At 33.4% G+C, this 26,939-nt stretch overlaps 2 protein-coding genes across 2 annotated transcripts; one reads left to right on the top strand and one right to left on the bottom strand.

The window, feature by feature from the left end:
- Positions 1-11,700: 11,700 nt before the first annotated feature.
- Positions 11,701-14,475, bottom strand: LOC131160741 (uncharacterized). Its single transcript, XM_058116621.1, has 4 exons — positions 13,111-14,475; positions 12,820-13,014; positions 12,582-12,659; positions 11,701-11,874 (listed from the first exon to the last, which is right to left on the bottom strand). The coding sequence occupies exons 1-4, from the start codon at positions 14,473-14,475 to the stop codon at positions 11,701-11,703; spliced, it is 1,812 nt and encodes a 603-aa protein (XP_057972604.1).
- Positions 14,476-19,798: 5,323 nt separating this feature from the next.
- On the top strand, positions 19,799-24,959 carry LOC131159545 (uncharacterized). Its single transcript, XM_058114557.1, has 6 exons — positions 19,799-19,893; positions 20,877-20,974; positions 21,905-22,192; positions 22,397-22,502; positions 23,949-24,057; positions 24,652-24,959. The coding sequence occupies exons 2-6, from the start codon at positions 20,915-20,917 to the stop codon at positions 24,725-24,727; spliced, it is 639 nt and encodes a 212-aa protein (XP_057970540.1). The 5' UTR covers positions 19,799-19,893; positions 20,877-20,914; the 3' UTR covers positions 24,728-24,959.
- The last annotated feature ends 1,980 nt before the right edge of the window (positions 24,960-26,939 follow it).

A 26,939-nucleotide genomic window follows, 5' to 3' on the forward strand; every position in this document is an offset into this window, starting at 1 on the left:
TTAGAGAGAGAGAGAGAGAGTTTTTGCTGGTTGACAGAGAGAGAGCTTTGGAGAAAACTTAGCTTCTAGGAAACTCAAAATGGATATTTATAAAGCCTTTGACCAAGTCCAACTCGTCGATGAAGCGGCGTCTTAATCGATGAATCCGTCACACGGCTCGTCGACAAGGCCATCCCTTCATCACCAAGTTCAAGTTCCGGATATTTCTTTGATCCACTCGGTATTTGCTCGTCGACGAGGCTTTGAATTTCTTCGATGAGGATTTGAAGGACTTCATTGACGAACCCAGCTTCTACACGTTTGGGTCTCTACACTATCTGCTTGAAGTGCATTGATTATTACTTGTGCCTATTGGTACATAATATGCTTGTTTAGAAACATTTGTATTGTACAAAAATTTTATACTCATTGTTGTATTTCAGGTGTAGCCTGAGGGGGTTTGATTTGACCCATAAGGATCGGTAGGACCTTCTCTGCCCCACAAGGAGAGTTTGTAATGGTTGAGATTAGCCCTGGTAATTTGACCTGGTTGTAACTGATACGGCTCCATCCGTTAAGTAAGCATTAGTGGAATCCTCGAGCTTGTGAGCTGAGGTGGGGGCGTAGGGAGTATTGGTCAAACCGCGATAACATATCGTGCGTGTACTTTATATTTTTGCAATTTATTTTTCTGCACTTTCATTTTCAGCACATGTATGTTGTATACCTAATTCATTATATGTTATACATGTGTTGATTGAGTTTATAATTATATAAACAAACCCTAAGTTGTGTATTACTGCTGCTGATTTGAATAAACTTAAGAGAAATTTTTTAATACATAATTCACCCCCCTCTTGGAATTACATCAATTCCAACAGGTATTTAAATTTAAAAGTACAAGCAAAATCTATAGTTTCATATATTATATCAAACTAACATAACTTAAGTTTTAAATATTTAAAGTTTATCATTTTTAAATAATAGTGATGAGGAAAGTATACTAAAATTTTATGTTGAATTTTTTTAATGAATCGATAGTAATTATCCAAGACATATTATTTTAAAATCTTAAGATTATTTAAATTTTTACTTTTATTTTTAGAAATATTATAAAAATTTTAACTTCATAAATGATTTTTATTTTGTGAACGTGTTCGGATACATTTTATTATCTAATAAGTTAAGCTCTCGTATAATTTTTTTTATTTTTCTGAATAATTAAGTACAAGATTTACATTAAATCATTTTAAAACTTAAACATTATTTTAGTATAAAAATTTATATCTGCACGGTAATCCTATAATTAAATTGTTATGCATTTAAAATCTTCTGTAATGATAAATGGAAGTGTCACCCTCTATAAGTAAAAAAATAAAAATAAAATCTTCTGTAATGTATATGTTCATTTTAGAACATATGCTTTTAACCCTTATATCGAATACCTTCGCTCTGTATTTAAGAGTTTGAAGTTGGTTCATGGATTTAGGTTTAAGTGGGTCTTAACAAATATATTATAAATTTGTAAGGAAATAGGATTTTAGACTATTGATTTTGAGTTTTGAATTTGAACTTTTACGAATTTAACGTTATAAAATATTTCATCTAAATTCACACAAATTTAAATTCAAATTTAATACCTAACTTTTATAATTAAATCTATAATTCAATTTTAAATCTAAGCAAACAAACATGTCATTATTATGTCACTCTTCTAAAATCAAAATAAACTTATATGAAAATTTAAATTTAAAATCCAATTTTAAATCTAAACAAACATGTCATTATTATGCCTCCAAATTTGGTGGTGAGGAGGTAGGTAAGTTAGGCAAGATGATCAAATCAAAATGACTTAAATAAATAATAAGGGTAAGGGACCTCCCATTGTTCATGAGCTATGACTTACTTACCACCCTGTTTGGTTGAGTGGCACTTTTTCAAAAGGAGAAAATAAAAAAAATGAAGTTCCAGCTCATTGCTTTATTGCCCTAGATGGACAATTCTATTTTAAATATGACAATATTATTTTGGGATGATAATAATATAATAGTATTATACTATAAAAAATAATTAATTATTTTTATATAATAAAGTATAACAAATTTGTGTACTATATTATTTTTTCGTTTCTACGTATTATTTAACTTTATGCTTGAGAATTTAGAAATCTTAAATTTAGACCAGTGTTGAATATTTAGATAAAACGATATATAAAATTGTACTGAATTTTGTTCCAACTCATAAAAATTAAAATTAAAATTTTACGGTTTCGGATATCATCTGTGCATATAATTTTGTATTTAGAAAATTTAGGAGAAATTCTTAACTTTAGATTTTACGCTTTTTGGTATAATAAAATTTTGACTCTTGAAATAATTATATGTCATTTTTTTTAATAAAAAAGAAAAAAAACTTCGGCAAAGGTTATCGGAAAAAAATAATTATATGCTATTTTGTTTTATTTATTTATTTATTTTATTCACAAAAAAAAAAAACATGGCATGTCATTTTTCCTATAACAAAAGGGGATAGGATTCCATTCTTCATGGCTTTGGCCTTTGGGGCCTGGAGGCCATTGGCGTTGGGACACAACCTTCCCATTCCGATCACATCTCCAGTTAAGAAGTCCTTCAAACCTGCCAACATGTATTAATAAACATGGGTGGGGATTCATTGTTGATTGAATTCTATAGAGTAGTTATGATTTATGAAGGGCAGATAGTCAGCAGAAGCAGTAGTTGTATAGAAGAAGTTATAGACTCTGCTTTGTTGATTCAAAGGATAAATTCTGAGAAGTATTCGGCTTGAAATTTATAGGAATTATGAGAAAAACTTATGTTAGCATTGAGAGACATAGAGTTCAAAGTAGAACATGTTTACAGGGAGACAAATAAAATTGCAGATTTCTTTTCCAAATAGGGTGAATTTGGTATTTCTCGATCATATAGTTGTTAGGATGATCTTTCTCAGTAAGTCAGGAGAATGATTCGATTGGATTTGTTGGGTTTTTCTTCTTGCACTCATGATATTTTATGTTATCTTCTGGAGTTTTGTTTGTTTTCCACTTTTAGTGGTTTAGTTCTTAAAAAAAAAAAAAGAATATATATATTTCCTTTCATTAGGCAGAAAATTGAAGTAAGAAGAGAAAGCTAATGATAAAGAATATACAAGAGGGCTTGATGGATGTCTCTTATCATGAAAGATGAAGAAGAAAGTTCTTTTACCAAAATTAATAGTGTATTTGGAGCTAGAGTGGAAAGGGGACTTATTCTTTCTTGAATAAAGAAGAATGTGGGTAAAGAGTGAAACTTGACTATTTTGTTTTTACTTTGTGCAACCAAACAAGACCGAGGAAATGACAAAAGGAAAATTGTCATTGTTTGTGTTGTCATCAAGTTTCCCATCAAGCTGCAAGAGATTGATTCGTGTAATCTTTCAACCAAGTCATGAAAAATTGGTTCATGTATAATAAAGAAATTAGGCTAAGCTTCCTAAGGAAGATCTCTTTGATTTTCAGTAAGTTGTAGGAGCAGCTTTCCTGAAAATCAGCTGCAGAATAACAGCTTGTTGTTTTCCTGGATTCTTTCCTGAAAATCAAGGGCTTGTGTTTTTAGTTCCTTCAATATTAAGGAAGATCTCTTTGATTTTCAAGACACTAGTCAATATAAGTTAGAAGGGTGATGAGAAATAGGATAAGGGAAATGGACTACACAACTACTTTTGCTCTTAGACTCCTAATTTTATAATGCTTTTAAGGGACCATGTTGGGTTATGATTCCATAAGCTTATGTTTGTTATATTAAGGGCTTTAAGTTATGATATTTGGTGGATTGATAATTAAATCTCATATAAGCTTGTCACCTTATGTTGTAAGTGAGCTATATTTGTAATCGGACCTTAGAACCCATAGTTTTGCACTTGGGCTAGTTTGCCTTGCTTCTTGTTACCTATTGTGATTAGCATACAATGTGAGTTATTAAGGGCCTCTACTTGGTCCACACCCACCTTATAGGTGAGTTTCATTCCCAAATTATGTCCTTATACTCTTTATTGTTGGTGGTAGGCATTAATTACTTTAAGAAGTACAAGATTTTACCCTTTTGGTGAACTAATGACAAGTCTTTCTCTACTACTGCTATGGATGGAAATGCCATTAACTTATAGTTTCCATGAAGTACTTTTATACTACTCAAAGTTTCGTTGGGAAATGTTTTCTTGGCTACAAATTTTGTAAATACTTCAGCATTTTGCAGTACGTTGGAACCAATAATATTGCATGTCAAGTTCTATATATTAGATCTATCAATCATTATATCATCCTTCAAAACACTTGATTTTAGTAAAAAAAAAAAAAAAATTGCAATTTGATGGACTTGAATCTATCGTACTGGATTTTAAGCCACTATAGAGTGGGCCTATGTACACAAACTTCTCTCTAGGAGGATAATTTCATTTAGTCCCCTTAGTACCCAACTTGTGTAGTACACAAGTTTCCTAATTCCATCTTCCTTTAGCTAATGATAGAAACAATTTTTCCCTATCTTGTAGTTTTGTCAATTGAGGTGGAGATTCAAAATAGTTCTTTAGCAAGTGGAAAGCTTTTTCGTGTCCATTTTTTTTTCAAGTAAAACCCCATGATCCTATAAGTGTTCTAAAGAATAATAAATATTTTATGTGTCTTAAGATACAACCATGCTCAAGGTGGTTATTCTCTTTTGTGAGCCTCTAAAGTTCCTTATTCCTATAGGACTATATTTCCACTAGAGCTTACATCTTCTTCACGTGTGTTTCAATATATATCTCTGTTATAGTTACCATGCATGAATACTAAAATTTCTCTTTATCATATGCCAAATGAGCATATAATAGTGTTCAACTTTAGTTAAACTTCATTTAAAATTTATATGTGATCCTTTGGCCAACCACATAATCCACTACTTTCCTACTTTTTGCAAGCATGTCATCCATTTTCATAGTTTCCCCTAGAAGCTTCTTGAAAATGTCATTGATGAATTGTTGGTAGGAGGCTCGATAGTGTTTTTTTTAGGTCAAAGGGCATATTTAGCTACAATTTGTTTGTAGCGCTCTCTTTTTATTTATCTCAAGAATGGAGTTTCAACACAAAGTGATATCAATAATGGCAATTTCAATAGCATTTTGTTTAAAGAGTTGGCCATTTTTCATCCATCCAGATTTGTAGTAAAAAAAACATAATACTATGTTTTCTGTCTTTGTATCATGGATCATTTTATTAACTTTAAGATCGTCTTAAGTTTGGGGTTCAAGTGTTCAACCTCCTCTTTTGAGTCACCATTGTTTATTCAACACTTGAACGCCTCCACTACAATTTTATTTGGTCTTGATGATATCAAATTTATAGAAGATGATTCCAACTACATTTAGTTGCTTGCCCAAGCTTAGACACTAATGTTTTTCTTAAGGACCTCTATGATTTCACAAATTTTCTTGGTGTTGAAGTTCATTATATTACTCTTCTAGCCTACATCTTCTCCTTATGTCGTTTAGTTCATTCACGTAGATGGTGTTGAACACGTCTCATCTTTGCCTCAAGATTTGATTTTTTTTTATATATTAGTTTATTAGTGACCTCATGACTGATGTTGCTATCTACCATAGTTTCATAAGGGTGCCTTTCAATATGCAACCATCACCGGTTTTGATATATCTTTTCTGCGAATAAAGTCTATCTATACTTACACACATGCATTGTCTTATTCTTCATTATTGGTAAATTTTGAAATGCATACTTTGTTATCTTAAAGGTTGTGTCACCTTTGACATAGTACTTTGACCTTCCACAAACTTTGACTTAACTAATTATTGTAGGGCTGATTAGGTTAAGATCCTTGATTATAACCAATCCTCTACTACTCAAGAGTTCTTTTCTTGGCCCCAACCTCATGAGTTTGTCTTTACAAAGTAGTGCATGGTCTCTTGCTCAAGCATCAAGGGTTGAACATTGGGCTTTTGTCTTTGCCGCCGCCAACTCCTTCATGAATACACACATCTCTCTCTCTCTCTCTCTCTCTCTCTCTCTCTCTCTCTCTCTCTCTCTTCCCCCCTCCACACACACTCACTCACTCACAACCATTGATCTTATTTTTTCATCACCTCCTAGTTTGATCCTTTTATAGGATCCCCAAGACTCAAGGGGTTAATTGCCCCATTAAGGAAATACACCCCCTCCCCCAAATCAATAGGGGGTTAGTGTCACACCTCAAACCCGCCAGGCAGAGCTCAGGGTATGATGAGACCATTCACCGTCTCTGATACCATTCATGCAGTGAAATAATTAAACAACCTCAAAAGAAATACTAGAGTAATATATACTATATATCCAAAAGTGTACCTATCTATCCATATTATTCTTATTACATAACCAACATTTAAAAACATAATTATACATATATTAGTTCTTGCAACCACTCACAATTTACCGAAATTCTAAATCCTGCCCCAAAACTTTCTAAGCTTGATCACCTGAAGGACCTGAAAAGATAATAATTCGCTAGGGTGAGACACCTCTTAGTAAGGAAGAAATAAACTATAACAGTGTGTGGCAGATAAGTTCTAGTGTATAAAAATTATAACTATTTTAATAATCAAGATTAATTGACAGGATACACACACACACAGTCCGTAGTCACACATACAACCAATATTTATAGCAAAAGTTCCCGAGGATTGAGGAATTTACACGTCCATACATGTAACGCCCCTTTACTCTAATACCGTTTGTAGTCATACCCTTTAATTCGGGTGCAGCTACAACTGATACAAATCAGGGCACTCACTTTACTCAGTAAGCCCTCAGGCAAAGAGATTTACTTTGCCATAAATATTCATGTAATAATATTCACATACCAGTATTCACACACAATCCAATATCAATCATATTCTAGAAATCCATGTATTTACATACATCACCACACATCCACACAAGATTCAGTACATTCCATTCAATTCACATTCACACAGAATTCTACTCGCTTCATTCCCCAACTACCATCATTTTCAGTATGTGGCCCACATAGAGCTATTGCGTACTTCTCAGTATGTGGTGCACGTAGGGCTACTACGTACTACCCAGAACGTGGCCCACACAGGGCTACTGTGTATATCTCAGTACGTGGCCCACATAGAGCTACTGCGTACTTCCCTATACGTGGCCCACATAGGGCTACTGCGTATATCTCAGTACGTGGCCCACATAGAGTTACTGCGTACTACCTAGAACATGGCCCACACAAGGCTACTGCGTATATCTCAGTGCGTGGCACACATAAGGCTACTGTGTACCTCCCTATATGTGGCCCACATAGGGCTACTGTGTATATCTCAATATGTGGCCCACATAGAGCTACTGCGTACTACCCTATACATGGCCCACATAGGGCAGCTGCGTACTTCATTGTACGTGGTCTATGTAGGGCAGCTACGTATTTCATTGTATGTTTATGCTCACAACAGATAGTATTCACCCAAACAAGAAATAATACAACCAAATAGTATTCACCAACAAACAGTGTTCACAGCTAGACAATATTCTCAACTAGACAGTATTCACAAGCAAACAGTATTCACAATCGAACAGTATGTACAACCCGTTAATTATGAAAAGTTATTCTCATGCCACACAATTTTTCCCCAAATCTGATTTATGATAAAAAACCATTAATTTCCTTTACCTAAACCGTTCAGAAAGTCATACTATAAATATATGATTCAAATACTCGAAATTATCCAGTTTAACTTATCAAAAAACTAGTATAATTTTATTCCCTTTACCTTTTTTTCGAAAACAACCCGAAACGAACGAAAAAATAGAAACCCTAGCCACTCAAATCTATTGAGGATCGTCAACCTAAGTGTCGGGAAGAGGGAAAGGGGATCATGGAGTACCTAGGAACTACCAGGAGGCTTAGAGGAGGGAGACAGATGAGAGAGATTTAGGGTTGAGAGAGAGAGGACGAAATTTTGAAAAGAAAAAAAAAAACCTAAGATCTATTTATAAGTGAGCTGTCCTCGCAGAAAACCATCGACGATTTTTTTGGTCACCCTGAAATCGTTGACGGAAAACCTGAGCTAGAGAATACCGAGAGCCTTTCTAGAGGAAACCGTCGACGGTTTTGTTTGGGGTTCCCCAAACCGTCGACGGTTTTGTCCTTTCCTTCACTGTTTTCTTTTTTTTTTTCTCCTTTATTTGTTTATTTTTATTTTATTTTCTAGATTCGGGTTACTACATATAGGGGGCTATATGATAATAAATGATTATATCCCTTCATTTCCCCCTCCTTTAATTAGGAGATACCTCCTTTATTTCCCCAACCTATTGACTTTGTCTTACATCTTTTAATACCCAAAGACGAATTCGAAGGGGGGCCGGAGGGGCAGCTGGAATTAACACGAAATTCCCAAATCCTGTGAGAAAACAAAAAATAGAGAAATCACTACCACGTCAAAGAAAACAATCACACGCACAAGACAATATTTACGTGGTTCGGTAATTTTTCCTACGTCTACGGAGTTGTAAGGATTTCACTATAATCAGGAGAAAAATACAAAGAGTGCGGCAGTATAATATTTTTCTCTCTCGCACTCTCAATAAATGCGATGGTTGATTAACCCTAATCACCATAATAGCGACTTTATATCCTACGCACAGCAGTGGGCAACAAAACGGGCCCAAAATTTTTTTTCTCAAGAGCATGGCTCAGCCCAAGCCTTCGCTCCAAGGACTAAGTCTTAGGATAGAAATCTCTAACATCAGGTCATTATCTGAATCAAATGCAATTAGACTCCACAAAACCCAACAGCTCTCCCCCCTTCCTTCCCATTTGTTTGTTGCTTGGCCACTAGCCACTAATTTTTGTTTTCCCTAACTTGGAACCCTCCTACTCCTTTTAAAGTGAGGGATAAATATGTAATTTGTTATTTTTCCTTTTTAATTGTAAATTTCAAACCCAAATAGCAAAATTCTTAATTTCAAATAGCAAATAAATAAATAAATAAATTTAAAACCTAAAAATTTAGTTAAAATTGAAATGATCAGAACAATAAAAAATATAGAAAAGTTCAAATTAAAGGGTATATGTGGCACAAATATTGCAATTCTAGACTGATTAATTTTTTGTAAGATTGTAAAAGATCCATTCAATTTGTACGTACATTTTATTTCTTTATGCATCTTTTGATGAATTAATAATTTTCATTCTTATGCTTAAGTTAGATTAGATTTTTTCAAATGTTTTAAATTTTTTTTTTCAAGTTCCAAATTCCAAACAAAGTCTTAAACATTCTTAATAATATTTTTATGCCTAAACTTTGGCCACCTAATTATTATTTCTAAATCCTACTAATATCTACGTTTTTCTTAAACTTCCTTAGACACTTTATGCACCATCAACTATATAATTCTCTAAATAAGAACCTCTTTACTACCTAATTATTAGGAATTTAGGATCAACGTTTCTTAATTAATTAGATTAACATTTTGATAATTTTTATCGATAAATTTAAAACTTATTTCTTAAGAATTGGTTCAAATGAATAGATTAAAATTTATAAGGCCATGGAAGTTGAACACAATTAAAGGTAAATATTATTCGATAAGATTCATTGTACACTGAGTCATTGAAATAGATTAAAATATAAAACTATGCATCCTCTGTATTATCGCGGCTGCTGGCACAGAGTTAGCCGATGCTTATTACCCAAATACCGTCATTGCTTCTATAAGAAATGACTCTTGATGAGGAAAACTGATTTCATTTAATTGAATTAAAATAACAGTGCAAAAGAATGTATATACACATTTAGCTTAACAAATGAAGCTGAATAAAGAAAACTAATTAACTAACAAAAAAAAAAACAAAATTAGTTTGCTGTTGCTACTATACGGATGAAGAATCAATTTGGTTATTATTCTGTTAAACTGTTGTTGCACCAGATATAATTCTGTTGCTGCTGCTGTTGTTAAGCTGAAGCTGATTTTTCATACTCCCCCTTAAGATGGATTGATGAAGAACAAATGTTAATCAGTCCCATCTTGGATAACAATTCTAAAAATTGTTTGTAACCCAATGCCTTGGTTAATAAATCTGCCAATTGACAATGAGTTCTTACATGATTCAGTTTAATTACTTTAGCCAAGATCTTGTCCCTTACAATGTGACAATCAACCTCTATATGTTTGGTTCTTTCATGAAAAACTGGATTGGATCCTATATGCAAGGCTGATTGACTATCACAAAACAATATTGCTTCTCTATCATGTTTAATCTGCAAATCTTTTAGCAAATAAAGAATCCACACAATTTCACAAGTTGCTACAACCATAGCTCTATAATTTGCCTCAGCTGAAGATCTTGACACAGTAGCTTGTTTCTTTGATTTCCAAGAGATCAATGAATCACCAAGGAAAATACAAAACCCTGTTTTCTTTACTTTGAGCATGATGCCCAATCTGCATCACTGAATCCTTTGACATGTAGTTCTGATTTTGCAGAAAAAAATACTCCTTTCCCTGGTTCATTTTTTATGTAATGAAGTACCTTAAGAGCAGCTGCATAATGAGGCTTTCTAGGTTGTGCCATGAACTGACTGAGCTTATGAACAACAAATGTAATGTCAGGCCTAGTAATAGTTAAGTATAACAATCTGCCAACCAATCTTCTATATTGACTTGGATCATTCAGCACATCACCTTCATGTTTGCTAAGTTTTAAAGTAGGATCCATAGGAACTTTTGCAGGTTTGCATCCTAGTAAGCCAACATCTTCCAAAATTTCTAGAGCATACTTCCTTTGACACAAGAAAATGCCCTTAGCTGTTCTTGCTACCTACAAACCAAGAAAATATCACAAACTCCCTAAATCTTTCAACTTGAACTTCTGATCTAACAGTATTTTAAAATCTTTAACTCCCTTTTGATCATTGCTTGCTATGAGAACATCATCAACATACACTAGCAACACAATAAATGAATCTCCTTGTTGCCTAGTGAATAAAGAATAATTAGCCTTGGATTGAACAAAGCCAAGATCAATTAAGGCATTTGAAAACTTAGAAAACCACATTCTAGAAGCCTATTTAAGCCTATAGAGTGATTTATTGAGCTTACAAACCAAGTGAGTTTGCTGCTCCCCCTGGCTATGAACAACCTACTCCCCCTGGCTGTGAACAATCTGATATTGCTCCCTTTTGCTATGAAAACGTGGTGGAAAAGACATATAAACTTCTTCATTCAAATCTCCATGAAGGAATGCATTGTTGACATCAAGTTGGCTGAGAAACCAGCCTTTCACAGCAGCCACAGCAAGTAGAGTTTTGACAGATACCATCTTAGCAACTGGGGAGAAAGTGTCAAGATAATCGAGTCCCTCCTTTTGGGTAAAACCCTTGGCAACCAGCTTGGCTTTGTACCTCTCAACTGAACCATCTGAATTGTATTTCACTTTATATACCCATTTACAACTAATGGGCTTCTTACCTAGTGGCAAAGAAGTTATGGTCCAAGTATTATTAGCTTCCAAAGCTGAAATCTCAGCATCCATGGCTGCCTACCACTTAGGATTACCAGTAGCTTGATGATAAAAGATAGGTTCAGAAATGGAAGAGATGGCACAACAAAAAAATTTTTATGAAGGAGACAAATTATTGTAAGACAAATAAGACTGAATGGGATGAGAAGTACATGAATCATGTTAAGAAAGATTTTGAAGTAGAAGCTGATTGAGCTTGATTACAATGATAAGCCTCAAGATAAGATGGTGGTTTAGAATGCCTAGTAGATCTTCTAAGAACAATAGGCTGATTAGATGTATTAGAAACACCATGTATATCAGGAAAATCATGAATATTATCATCAAGGTCCTGATGAATGGGAACAATGGTGTCATTAAAAGGAGGTAAAAGAGGAGAAGAAACAACTGGAGATTCAGAATAGGGAATGAAAGGAAAAATAGGTAAAGGAATGAGATTATCACATGTAAAAGAATCATTTGAAGCAAATGGAAAACTTGACTCATGAAAGACAACATCCCTAGATAAAAAGAATGTATGAGAATCAAGATCAAAGAGTTTATAACCCTTGACATTGATGGGATATCCCAGGAAAACACACTTTCTGGCTCTAGGAGTAAATTTATGTTTATGAGGACTGAGATTGGTAGCATAACACAAACAACCGAAAATCCTAAGACGTGAATAAGAAGGAGGTTTGTGAAATAGAAGTTCAAAGGGTGTTTTATGATTTAAAAAAGGAGATGGAAGTCTATTTATTAAATAGACTGCAGTGAGGACACAATCACCCCAAAAAGAAAGAGGAACATTGGACTGAATTTGTAATGCTCTAGCAGTAGCTAGTATGTGTTGATGCTTTCTTTCTACAACTGAATTTTGTTGTGGAGTGTAAGCACAACTCAGTTGATGAATAATTCCTTTGGAGCTGTAAAAATTATTAAAACAAAATTCTGGGCTGTTCTGATGGATTTGATCTTAGTATCAAATTGAGTAAGAATCATATGATAGAAAGATTCAATGAGTGATCTGACTTCAGATTTATTTTTGAGTAAGAAAACCCAAGTTGCTCTAGAAGCATCATCAACAATAGTAAGAAAATATCTGTGACCATTAGAGGTTGAAACAGAAAAAGGACCCTAAACATCCATATAAACAAGATCAAAAGGATAAGCACATTTATTGTTATTGAAAGGAAAACGAATTCTCTTCTATTTTGCCAAAGGACACACAATACAAGTTTTATTACAACAGTTCTTAAGAAAAGGTAAAACACCTGCTCAAAGAATGAATTTTTACATCAGAAGGATGTCCAAGTCTTGAATGCCAAAGTGAAAATACATTCGAAGAAAGAGAAGAAGAACAAGCAGTAGAGAAAGCCTTAAGATTCTGATTAGGAAAAAATGCAATGGCTTGAGAAAGACTCGAAGCTTGTAGTAAGTACAAACCATCATGCATTTTGCCCATTCCAATCGTGTTCCAACATGTAAGGTCCTGTAGAAAACAGAATTGTGACAGAAAAACAAAACATATGGGTTGAGATTTGGTTAATGCACTAACTGATAAAAGATTAAAATCAAAAGAAGGTACACAAAGAACATTGTGAAGAATTATGTGGGAAGAAAGTTGAATGTTGCCAATATGTGTAACAATAGCTGCTTCTCCATTAGGCATCTTCACCGTAGTATGTGAGACCTCAGTATAAGAAGTTAATAACTGAATGGAACACACTATATGATCACTTGCACCAGTGTCAATAACCCATGTATGAAGATTATATGCTTTTCTGTCAACAGCTTTTGCAGAAAGAACAGAATGCTTGCAATTACCTGCAACAACATTTGATGGACCAGTCACAGCATTAGCAGCATGGAGTTCTGAATTTTTAGGCAATTGTGAAGAAGAACAAGAACCAATTAGTGTCAAAAGTTGTTGATATTGATCATGAGTGAAAGCTGGAGCTTGAGAAACAGATTGAGATGAAGCAGAATCATTAAATCCAATAGAATTATTCCTTTGAACGAAGTCAATTTTAGATGAAACTTGATGAGCAGTGGCATATTTGTTGTTCTTGAACTTGAAACCTGGTGGAAAACCATGCAGCTTATAGCATTTGTTGATGGTATGACCTAACTTTCCACAGTGAGTGCATAAGGGCCTTTCTTTGCCTTTAAAATTGGTTTCGAAATTTTTGGTTGCTAGAGCAATAGATTCAACTTTAACAACATTATGTACAGACCTCTGCATTTCTTCTTGAATAAACAAAGAATGCACCTTATTAACAGAAGGCAAAGGATCCATTAATAAAATTTGAGTTCTTACTTGAGAAAAAATATCATTCACTCCCATGAGAAATTTCATAGTGGACTCCTTAACTTGAAGATTCTGTACGTTTTGATTAATTCCACACACACACTGACCACACTGAGAAAATGGGTTCAAATTCTGCAATTGATCCCACAAAATCTTGAGCTGAGTGAAATATTCAGTGAGTGACATCTCTCCCTGATGAATCTCAGCAATCTGCTTCTGAATATTGAAGATCTTGGTCCCATTTCCTTGACTGAAAGTGTCTCTAAGATCAATCCAGATTTCTAAAGCAGTATCTCTATATATAATACTACCTTGAAGCTTTGGTGAAACAGAATTAATGATCCATGTACTTACCATATTATCAGCACGAACCCATGCTTGAATAGCATTTGGAGAATTCACCAATGGTGAAGAAATGGTTAATGATCCATCAATAAATCCTAACTTGTTTTTGGCAATTAGAGATTTCTTTACTGATCTTGCCCAGGCAGGATTATTTGCTTCCCCAATCAATGGTTGAGAAGTAAGAATTGCTCCAGGATTTTCTCTAGGATGCAAGAACAGAGGATCACCAATATTATATGAATCTTGCAAAGAAGATGAAGCCTCTGTGTTGGAAGTATTGGCTGCTGTTTCCACCATTGAAGAAGCTTGTAGAACACAGTAACTAAAGAAGAAGAACTCGAAAAAGAGAACAATGAAGAACAAGATGCTCTGATACCATATAAGAAATGACTCTTGATGAGGAAAACTGATTTCATTCAATTGAATTAAAATAACAGTACAAAAGAATGTATATATACATTTAGCTTAACGAATGAAGCTGAATAAAGAAAACTAATTAACTAACAAAAAAAAAACAAAATTAGTTTGCTGTTGCTACTATACGGATGAAGAATCAATTTGGTTATTATTCTGTTAAACTGTTGTTGCACTAGATATAATTCTGTTGCTGTTGCTGTTGTTAAGCTGAAGCTGATTTTTCATAGTTTCTTTTCCGAGAAAAAAAATAGATTAAAATATAAAACTACTAACTAAATAATATTATTATATATTTTTTTATTACTTAGGAACTTCAGCCACCAACAAGCCCTTCAGACCTCCTGGTGCGGCACCAAACTTACGAATCAGCGTCCTCCCCCTAGGTCTCGTTGATTAGGTAAAGTCAAGAATGTGGACACGACTTCCGTGCATCAATTGGATGTTCGGCCAACCCGACCCCCGGAATACATCTCTATTATCATTCACGGTCCCCGTTGGCTCACAAAGTAAATTCTCACCATCCATAAGTACCGCTAGTTCCGTGAGTGTATTTACCTCGAATTGAACCCCCAATGCTCCTTACGTACTGATGTCTTTCCACCGCTCCATGCCCGTGAGGGTAAATAATATTATTACTTATTACCTGTATTTATGGTACATATATTCAATTTTACCTACATTTATTACATACCCAATTTTAGCTATGTATTTTTCACTATGGTACAAGAAATGCTTTACTTTCGAAACGAAATCATAAACCAAAACCAAAAAAGGAAATTGCATTAAAGAAAGGATACACAAATTGAGAGACCTATGTGTTGTCCGGTCTGATCGTATAACCATATACATAATTTGAACTTGCATGTACGACACGTGTTGGTCTCAAATTCCGACACATAACTCTACAACTCATGCTCATATAATGGTAAGTTTTTTTTTTTTTTTGTAAAAAGACAATAAAACCTTCAATGCTGCAAAGGTTTAAATAATGACCGATTTCACCTCGATTTTATAATTTCTATTTCAATTCACGTGACTTGTTTTTTATCTTTATTAAATTAAAATAAGAAATATATATATATATATATATATATATATATATAAAATTCATCCAACGGACCTTGTTTATTTATTTATAATTTTTTAGAAGAAAAAACCAAATTATAATGCGAGTGGAGGGGGCCAAAATCCAAGAGGAACAAGACAATACAAAACGTTGGAAGCTCAAACGATGTCGTTTTACTGTGAATAGAAGGGGTGGCCAGCCCGAAGACCGCTCTTGGCCAAAAACGACACCAAATATGAATAAAACGGACAGTGAAAGGAGTCACAGGCAGATGATCTCTCAACAGTGCAGAAACCCGTGACCCTCTCTCTCTCTCTCTCTCTCTCTCTCTGTGACCCCTTCTGCCTCTCACATGCAAGTATAATCGCAACCAGACAAATCGAGTACAGCTTGATCTTGCCATCTTTTGTTGCATCTTTGCCCAATATGCCCTCCATATTTTTATTCAATCCCCATTGGGTATTTTCAAATTCGTGAATTTTTTGGAAATTATTAAAATGTTAAGAGATTCATTTCCTATTTTTAATTTTCAAATTTTTGAACATTTTACATAAAAATAATTTTTTTTTGAAAATGTTTTGATATAAATGTTTAAAATTTTAAAATGAGGTGAAAATAAAAATAAAAAATAAAAGGGTAAAAGACATTTGAGCTTATCCTAGGTTTGATAGGATCTCTTTGATAAAAGATTTTGATAAAAAAATAAAAAAGAAAGAAAAGGAAAATATAAAACAAATTCTTTTTTTTAAAATATATTTTCTCATTATACCAAATAATGCTAAAAAATGAAAATTTATTCTAATATAATTAAAAATTAAGAAAAATAAAAAAAGATTTATTAATTGATTTGATATATTTTATGTTTTCTTTCTTACTTTTCTTGATAACCAAACAAGAAAAAATGGATTCCTCCATATTTTCTTTTCCTTTTTTTCTCATATTTTTAAATTCAAAATAAAACCTTAAGATTTTAAAATTTTCATGAACCCATATGGAAATTTGACAAAATGACGCAAATTTTGTAAGATATTTCAAAATTCAATAGATCTCATTGAACATTTAATTTCTAGGATACTTGAATTCCTCTCCTTTAGTTTACTGTTAAGTTTAGGTTTATTAGTGTCATCAAAATTACATATCTAGTATGTGAATGTTTTTGAAGTTGACTTTTACTGGTCATTACAAAAGAGTCACAAGCATGTGGCATTACATTATTCTATTGGAGAAATTATATAGGGACCTCTCCTTCCACATGTTCATGTATCTGTTTCCTAAATTATATACTCATTGAAAATAGGTCTCCTTCTAATATTAATGATGTAGGACCAATTTGTCACATGTCTAACATTTAAAAAACAGACACATGGATACGTGGAGTGGGAGGTCTCTTGAATATTGAAGTCATACAACTGTTTTCCCACTCAATGAATTCTAACCAATCAAGAATGACACATCCCGTATGATTCTTTCTTGTGGTATTATATTTATTGTGATGAACAGAATTTTCCTTTTTGGAGTTCAAAGGTGGTCCGTATCGTTTTACTGAATCTCAAAATGAGACCTAACAGTTTTTAAAATTCAAAAGAAGTTTGCATTTTTTTTTCTTAAATAAAATTTATTTTCACAACTAAATATTCCTATCCAAAAACTAATTAATCCAAATAATTGTTAAAAAAATCGGGATAATAGTCAATCGAAATTTAATTTATTTAAGACCTTAAAAGTAACAACACATTAAAAATGTCAAGGAGTGGTGGTTGAAAATTTTAATTGCAACTTAAAGTTGGTTGGTTTTAATATTGTTTCAAAGTTGATTCTAGATTGATAATTACTTATTAGCTAATCAAATTTATGAATGCGTTTTTTGGTCATAACTATAATTTTAATTAAATTGTTGAATCATGTATAAATACATAAAATATTTGCATGGGTCCATTGAAATTTATGAATTAAAAGACTTGTTTTTTATGAGCATGGAGTGTAATTAAGGGCCATAGACTTGCTATCATATTGGCAATTAAATTTGGCAAAGAGATTCAAACCCTAATTAATATTATAATAGCAAAGAAATTTAAACCCTAATTTGTGCTAGCATTGCCAATTTAAGTTTTACACCATTTGATTCATTTGGGAGATCACATTAGTTGATTAAATTGGAATCCAACCATTGATAATGCCATGTTGAAAACTTTAATAAAGAAATATTAATACGGGCGAATTTGGAAGGTAAGATTTATTAATTAATTAATTTATTTATTTGTACTTTTTTATTGTCAATGACGTCTTCTTTGATTTTTTTTTTTATTGAATTTCTTCATCCTTTCTTTTTTACTAATTTTTTTTTCCTTTTGACTGAAGACACTATCTTCTTATCTTCTCTCGTTTTCTTTTTTTACTTAAGAATTTTTTTTTTCCTGGTATTGTTCTCTCGTTTTTATCTTTTTTTATCTTTTGTATGAAGACATGCTCGTTTTTAAGGAATTTTATCCTCTTTTGTATAATCATATTTTGTCCTAATTTAAACTTATTTTAAAAGCAGTTTTCCTCTTTTGAAGGAGGGAATCCGCTTAGTTAAAGTAATTTATTGGCTTTTTTTTTAAGACTACTGCTTTACTTTATATACAAACATATAGAGTTAATCTATGACCATACTATAAATACACCTGATTCTTTAGGGCTAATGAACTCTATTCAATAAGATATACACTTGAGATATCTGCAATCATTTTTTTTTTTCAATATTTGAATTGTATGTAAAACCTATATAGAATGTCATTGTATTTGTCACATTTTTTTAAAATACTTTACCGTTGAGATTTGACTTATCCCGAGGTCGATACATACGAGTCCTTTTTGTGACTTTTTATAACTACTTAAGCACAAATGACTTTTATAGTTTTTTTTTTTTTTTTTAAAATATGCTGTTGGACTTTTTTCCAATATTTATTATACCATAAAAGGAAAACTATTTGATGATGGTTTTACGCGTTTTTTTTTCTCAATAAGAAATGCTTACCACACATGGTGCTTTATATTTTTGCTACCCTTTTTTGGGTCAAAGAAATTTATTAGGGTAGAATAATTTTAAATTTTTTCGTAATTCAAAAAGCTGTGAATTTTATTTTGAATTCGGCATCTGATATGATGATATGTTTCCGTGTGTTATTAATAAAGGCTTTTTTTTTTTCTAATCTTTTTTTATTCGCATTCATAAAAATATTGTCATTTCCTTTTTAAAAGTTATTCTTACAAATTTGTGTAGTGTGCGTATGTCCGTTAAAGATTCTACATATAACTTATAAACATTCCTTTCGATGCAGACAATATCATAACAAAAATGCTCAAATTTTCAATTGCTAACATGTGCTTTGTTTGCTTAAAATAAGGTTATGATGGAAAAACAAATTAAAATTGTAATATTTTTATTTCATAATTTAGGATATAAGGACAAAAAATCTCAGCAAAATGCATATTTATGACTAATAATATATGTTCTTCACTAAAATTATATATGGGGTAAGTCATGGCTAAATGAAAGAAAATGCAATAAAAAATATACTTATTTTTTAATAAAAAATTATTATAGAGTTGAGTGAAAAATACGTGCATCTCTATTAGGACTATAATATTCGGTATTTCAGTTTTTTTTTGCAAAAAAACTTAAGTGATTGATATTAAAAAAAAAAAAGTTAAGTCAAAATGGTTCCATAATTTTGTTGGGTTGATCTTCTAAAAATTATAAGCAAATGTTTTTCAATTCTAGAATTTTAATATTTGGGAAATGCCTCTACCTAATATTATTTTGAAAAATTCAAGCGTTATCCAAATAATATATTTGGGTTTTTTTTTTTTTTTTGGGGTGGGGGGGGGGGGGGTTGGGAAATCATAAGGTACTAAGAAGTCATTGAGGAGAAAGTACAAGGGCAATTCCGTCAGGAGAAAAAAGAAATTTTGTTTTCGTTGTGGTCGTCAACGTGGAGATCAAAAGCTTTTCTGGCAAATCGTGCCAGTTAAAAAGCGCTCGCTCCCGATGCAACGTTCACCTCCGACGGCACCATAGCATCTCTCTCTCTCTCTCTCTCTCTCTCTTGCTTGATTCCAAATGCACACCTACTCCTGCTACTACTGCTAGAGACGTTTTTTTTCTATCGAATCTTGGAGTTCCCGAGCCCTTTGTCTCTTCTCACGATCTCACTTTCATCTCTGCAATGGCCGTCAATGCCTGCGAGGAGGTGAGGCCTCTAGTTCTCCTTCTAATTTCTTTGAAATACGCCTTATTTTATGATGTAATTCGCTAAACTCAGCGCAGTTTAGGTATTACGTGGTTTGGCATTTATTTTTTTCAGTTTGATTCTTTGGTTCGAGAATGTATAGCAGCATTTTGAAAATGTATTTCTCAAGAAGTAAAATCGATAAAGCTATTTTTTAAAACTTTTCCTTTTTGCTTTCAAAAAGCAAGCGGAAGCACTTTGGAGTTACCAAACGATGCCTGCGGGTTCCTTATCTTTAGTTCGTTTTCTGAATTTCTTATATTTTGCTGGCATTATTATGGACGTAATTATTTTTTTTTTTAAATGCCGTTCGTCGTCACTGCGCAAGTTGCAGAATTATATATTATTGCTCTGTTTTTTGGAATTTACTTAGTTTTGTATTTTGATTTTTATGCTTCGTTTGGCTGCCGAGAAACTGCAGGAAAAATTGTGATTGCAATTTTAGTTTTTTCTTCTCATAATTAAACATTTTAGAAGCTGGAAAAAGATAAGCATGTACTAGTAAGCTTGCCAATTCTGATGTCTGGCATTCGGAAGAGGTTAGCCATAGGATGATTAGTTTCATTTGGTTTCTCCCTTGTATTCAGTTTCTTTTGGTGAGCTTGCAGGCTCAAGCACTTCGATTTTCTTCTCATTTCTCGGCCTATCGTCCTGTCCTCTTTGTTGTAACCCTGTCCCAGTGGCTCTGTTCTTGAGCTAAAGAAAATTCTATTTTTCGAATTAGGAGTCCTGAATAAATTATAAATGCCCGAGTTTCTTTTTCTCAGTACCATTTAAGAGTATAGATTTAAAGCGTTGTGTTAGAGACAAATATTTTTTTTGAAAAGATCTTTCTACTATTGATGATTTATTATTATTATTTGTGTGTGCGTGTGTGTTTGTTTTTGGGCGGTGTTTGTATAAAGAGGACTATTGATCTTATAATGCATACTGTTGATTTTCAGAATTCACAAATCAAAATTTGTCTTTGATTTGTGAGAAGATGGGGCGGTTCTTGGGATTCTCAGCTAATTGCCTTTTTATTCCATTTAGACGGTGGCAGGTGAAGGAGAGAAGACTATTGATCTAATAATGCATTGTTGATTTCCAGATAGTTCTCTTTAACATCTGTTTTTTATTTGTGAGAGGATGAGGCAGGTCTTGGGACTCTCAGCTAATTGCCTTTCTATTCCATCTAGACAGTGGCCGTGACCATGTGCCTTATGTTCAATCATCTTTTTTATTGTCGCTACTGGCTATTGGGGGGTTGGTTTGAGCCTGATATGGACACAATTGGGGAAAAAAATAGGAAATTATATCGAGTCAAGTGTACTGCCGACTTGAATGGAATCCAATCACATTGGGGTAACTGCAAGCAGAAATTTCTTGTTTCAGATTGCTGTTATTTAATTCTAAGATCCATTTGCTCCCCTCTCCCTTATATGCACTCACGGGCGTACCCAATCTCAAATACCTGCTGAGTTTTTTTTTTTTTTTTTTTCAAGAGTTCAAGTTTGACAGGCTAATGCTGAATTGCTGATGGTGATAGGGTGGGCAGTGTCCAATCTATCTGACCCATGATTTTTAGAGCTTTAGTGATGTAGTTTCAATCATTTTAGGAAAACAGAGGGTAGTGCCTGAATCTGAATCTTGCACATTTCCCTTGAATGATAGCAGCACCGCAATTGCAGTGATGTAATTTGTGTTATTTTAATGCCATACCGCCACTGTCATCCCTTTGACTATAGCTTCATTTATTTGTATTTCATATATAATATTATTTTTGCTTTATATGTAAAGAGATTCCTTATTGGCCTTTTCATTATTTTTCGGGTTAAAGAATCCGTGACAATATTTTGCACATCCCAAATTTTTTCTCTTTGTTTGTTCATTCTTCTGGATGATTTACTTTATGCTAAAATGGGAATCTGGAAGTCAATAAGGATATAGAGTTAGCATAACTTAAAATGATTCTATGTTTTGCATTTAGCAGGAACAAGATGTCTATTGTGTTTCAGTCTTGCCTGATCAAAGTGCCGTTAATCTTCCATGTGAATCACAGTTGGCTTTATCAAGCTTCTTAGAAGTTCCCATTCCTTTGAGTAGTCAGACGTGCTTGGATGCCCAATTGAATTGCCAGAACTGCATCAGTTTACAGATGGAAAGTGCAGATCCTTTTTCCTCGTGCATTGTGGCTGTAGATATTGAGGCAGGAAATTTAGAAAAACCTAAGGCCAGTGATGAAACTCCTGGGAATTCAAATTTCGAGGATGCATTTAATGTAAGTCCCATTCACTCATTTAAAAGTCATACAGCCTCCTTTCTTCAAAGAGCAAATCTAAAGTGCCATTGGAAGGATCATTTACATTGTTTGAAATTCACTGGGATTTACAGTGGATGAATTATTCTTATGGTCATTCTGCTCAGAGAATTTGCTTCCTTTTGTTTCTGATCCTCACAAAATTACAATATTCATTGCTTGCAGCAGCTGCATAGGGCAGTCCGGAGACATATTAGCCTACAAATAGGTGGGAAAGTGATGCAGCTTTTAATAAGCCACGGCCTAATGGTTCTCAAATTCATGTCTAGAGGTAATCTGTACATGCACTCACACCATTTTTCTGTTGTTCCTTTGGGAACAATATTTCTAGCAGTCTTTGAAAAATCTTCTTTAATAAAAAACTTAGGTATCTCTTTGCATAACTTTCTGTTCAAGTAATGGCATGCATTTTCACCCTGGGTTTGTACAAATCATCTTTTGGCAGAGCTTTCTTTGCTGGGAAGTCCTTTGAGGAAGTGTTTTCTAAGAAGGGCTTCCAAAGGTGCATCTAGCAGGAATATGACATTTGATGAAAGCTGATGCTAATTTTGTGGTTTAAGAATGGTTTTAGTGTAATCAGCTCATGTTTGTAACTATCCTTTCATGAAAATGGGTAATAACCTGTACTCGGTAATTGCTTTTGTTTAGGTAAATATGATTTTTTTTTTCCTTCACAAAAACTACCTGTTGCTATTGCTGCAAATCACAATCATCCCTGCTGGTAACCTTGCTTTGTTGTGTTGGGGGGAGGAGGGGGAAGGGGGGAAAGAGTTATCTCTGGTGGTGCCACAATAAAATTTGAAATGCAATTGCATCTTCTCGGAACAACGTACCCATATTTTTTTGCCTGCAGCCATTTTATTTGCCTTCTTATTTTTATCCTGAACCTAACACTCAAGCCTTTGTAACTAATGAGCATCTCCACACCTTTGAAACCCCCAAGGTGTTTCAATGCTTAGCCAACTCCCAATTCACTAAATTCTTCAATGCTGTCGTGGAAATTCTACCTGTTTCATATGGATTGTAGAGACAGGAATCCCATACTTATTTTTCCTAAATGAGTTAATCAAGTGCAATGAAAGAGGGCTGACTTTAAATATCTCCCAGATGGACTTTAAATGTCTCCCAGATGGAAGTCTTAGAACTCCCAGGCTTTATTCCTGATGTTTGCTAATCCCATCTGATTGTTTCAACCCGAAGTAGGACTTCCTCTCTGGGCTGTTTGCTATTCCATTTTTTTTTTTTTTCCCTTTTAAAACATTTTTACCTTGAAACCATCCTAACATATTTTTAGTCTTTCACACCCTTCACTTGACTTGAGAATCCATGTAGGGTGTTTTCCCTTTGTCTAAGAAGCAATGTCGACAGTACTCAAAATCTTCTATTATGCAATTTCGTCAAAGCATCTATCATTTTGAGTATGTTTACAAATGGCAACTTATCCATGTAGGGTGTTTTCCCTCTGTCTAAGGGGCAATGTCAACAGTACTCAAAATCTTCTATCATGCAATTTCGTCAAAGCATCTATCATTTTGAGTATGTTTACAAATGGCAACTTATCCATGTAGGGTGTTTTCCCTCTGTCTAAGGGGCAATGTCAACAGTACTCAAAATCTTCTATCTGGCAATTTCGTCAAAGCATCTATCATTTTGAGTATGTTTACAAATGGCAACTTATGCGATGTGACTGCTAAGAATTTTTATTTCATTTTGACAGATAAACCTGTGACTGAGACTGTCCATGAGACACCTAATAACAAATGGAGAAAGTATAAGCGTACTGCCTCGTTTGATTCAAGAAAAATTGTTCTGCTGTTCTCAGCCCTGTAAGCTCTAAACTCAAATGAACTATGAAGCAAATAATACACACACAAATGCACATGTAAACAAGTATTTTTTTTTTTTAAAACTTTGATTTCTGACATGGTATAGAGATATTTATGGATTCATGGAGAATACTTTACTTCTATTTATTTATTTATTGATAGAGAAGCACTCGTGCCTGTACGAGGCACATTATTGTGGCACATGCAACCATCCAAATGGTTTTTTTTTTTTGCAGTAGATTATATACAGAAATTACATATAGAACTAAAAATATTTATAAAAGAAAATTATATTGTACAGGTAATAATTATATGATAATCTTTGTTTCAGTATGAAAATCTTAATCTTAGCAGAAAATCAACTCATTGTGGTGCTTCTAATCTAAAATTTTGCCACTTGCTTCCACACCTGCATACAATTCGACAAAATAAATAAATGAAAACAGAAACAAAAACAAAAACAAAAACAAAAACAGAAAACCAAAAACAAAAAAAAAGTCAATAAAGAAACAAAAAGTAGATGGGATTTGGCTTTTCTTTTCTTTGATGGAAGCCCTGCATCATACTGAATTAACTTTCTCTTTTCTGCTCCAGGTCCAGCATGGGAACGATGGTTTTGATATATCTGACACTGAGGGTGAGGCAAACTGGTGATGGGTTACATGGGTAGCTTTTCTTCTTATCTGCCCTTCTGAGTTTGAGGCCTTGATGCTGTTTGAGACATGCGTTTGTAGAGTTCTTTCTTTTTTCTTTTAATCGTTTCTCGGAAGATTAGTTTTTCTTTGGGGCGTCTTTTTTTGTATATAAATTGTGGTTTTTTGTTTGCGTCGTAATTCCAGTGGATTCTTTAGGTACTTTGCTTTGGCCATCCAAAGCTTACTTTAAGTGAGTTGATTTTCTTAGCTGAGGCATTTGGTTCGAAGATAACATGCATGGGAATACTTGTTCCGAGGAATAAGATATCATTCCGTAGGAGAGCTTAGATCACTCCAAAGAAGAGGAAATATATTTTGTGGGAATAACAAATAGCTTCTTAGAGAATTCTTGACAGTGTTTGGAATAAGGATTTTACTTAGAAAAAAGAAAGTAAAGGAAAAGGAGGTGAAAATTTATTTTTCATTTGTATATTTCTTCTATATTAAATACTATTGCAAATAAAAATTTATTTTAATATGTTTATAGATTACTAATGTACAGAATTAAAATATTGTTTATAGATTTGGTGTTTTATTTTTTTTTCTTAATAATTAAATGTAATAATGTGTATTTTGTGAATTTTTTCCCTTTCTTTAGTGTCATTTTTGATTTAATTTGTGTAAATTTAGATAAAATATAATATTAAATTATATTAAATTTTTTTAGTATAATAATATACACTGTCCCTCAATCTTCGGAGAATACGGCGTTGTATTATTGTAAGTTATTTGTTCCGAACATTTCCTGAAAGTAGACGACAAGTTTTAAATCTTAATGCAAGCATTTCTTATCTCGTTTAATCAGTCTTGCTAACAAGCCCTTCTATTCCTCAAGTCCCTATGGAAGTTCCTTGCCAACTATCGACCTCGATCTCCTTTCATTTGTTTTGGGTATTACCTACTTTGTCAATTGCACTAAAGCAGAGCACCCAACTATGGCAAGGCCTCCTTAAGGGTTAGGTTAGTCAATCCGGTCTGTGACAAGTTCATTTCAAAATTTATATTTCCAAACTTTACCTATGAACACCGACAATTTTCTACTTTAGCCCTAGAGAAAGGGTGTTTTCCTAACTCCCAAGGCCTATAATGAATCGATAGTTAATGAGGGCGCATTCATTTGCATTGAAGTCTTAGTCCAAGCAAAAATAGAAAAAAGCCAACCTTTAACTATATTAATTAGTTTATTTATTTTTTAAAAAAATACACCTTATAATTATCCTCAATAGATGTTGGAATAGGTGTATTCCTAAGAAGGGGTTGAATTGGAAATTTAAAAATTCTACACAAGTATGACTAATCTAATAGTAGTATATCACAACCTAGGATCTGTCTAAAACACACATACCAATTCGATAGATAAACTACTGGATAGATATACAATCAATTTAAAGCAATCTCAGTATATCAAACATTTAAAGTAATAAATATTAACATACAGGTGCAGAAAGTAAATTACGGAAAATAAAATTGTTGTGACAATGGTCGGATTGGATAATGAAGATGCACAACAGAAATAAAAAACAACAAGTGAATTAAAATACACAATCAGAATGACAACACAAAGATTTAATGTTGTTCGGCAAAGCTTACATCCACGGAAGCAATGACACACAAATTTTTCACTAAGAAATCAAAATGTACACAATACACTTGTCAAAATGATCAACTCTATACTTATATATGCCCAGAATAACATATATAAAAGTTTCTCGGAGGTTTTCCCCCATTTGCCCAACCACCCAACATTCAAAATTCAAAAATTTTGAAAAACTGCTCGCAGCCCAAACGTCTCTCGTCGACGAACGCAAGGCTTCGTCGACGAGACCAAGAAGACACTTCGTCAACAAACACAGGGCTTTCGTTGACGAATCCAGAAATCTAAAATCACTTGCTCTTGGTATTTACTCGTCGACGAAATTTAGAGCCTTCGTCGACAAGCCTTTGCTGTCTCCTCGTCGACAAGTCTGCTGTGCTACCTCCTTTATGTTTTTCCTTCTTCATTCTTTTCTTAAAGTATAAGAGCCACAAATAACAATCTCCACCTTGGCGATTATACGCCCCTTAGGAGAGTCCTAAAAATATGATCAGCTCCACCTTGAACTTGAAAACGTTAGGTTTAGGCTTGTCTCCCTTCAATCACTTGGAGACATGAAGTAAGTCCAAGCAATGCTTGAACTTCTCTGAAGT

This window comes from Malania oleifera, chromosome 7, assembly GCF_029873635.1.
Source record: "Malania oleifera isolate guangnan ecotype guangnan chromosome 7, ASM2987363v1, whole genome shotgun sequence".
Lineage (NCBI taxonomy): Eukaryota > Viridiplantae > Streptophyta > Magnoliopsida > Santalales > Ximeniaceae > Malania > Malania oleifera.

Coding starts and splice junctions, on each gene's coding strand:
- LOC131160741 (XM_058116621.1), bottom strand. CDS start 14,475: ATGGTGGAAACAGCAGCCAATACTTCCAACACAGAGGCTTCATCTTCT. Junction 13,015..13,110: donor TTCTTCACAATGTTCTTTGT/GTACCTTCTTTT, acceptor TGTTTTCTACAG/GACCTTACATGTTGGAACAC. Junction 12,660..12,819: donor GACTTGGACATCCTTCTGAT/GTAAAAATTCAT, acceptor ATGGATGTTTAG/GGTCCTTTTTCTGTTTCAAC.
- LOC131159545 (XM_058114557.1), top strand. CDS start 20,915: ATGGGGCGGTTCTTGGGATTCTCAGCTAATTGCCTTTTTATTCCATTT. Junction 22,193..22,396: donor ATTTCGAGGATGCATTTAAT/GTAAGTCCCATT, acceptor CATTGCTTGCAG/CAGCTGCATAGGGCAGTCCG. Junction 24,058..24,651: donor GTTCTGCTGTTCTCAGCCCT/GTAAGCTCTAAA, acceptor TTTCTGCTCCAG/GTCCAGCATGGGAACGATGG.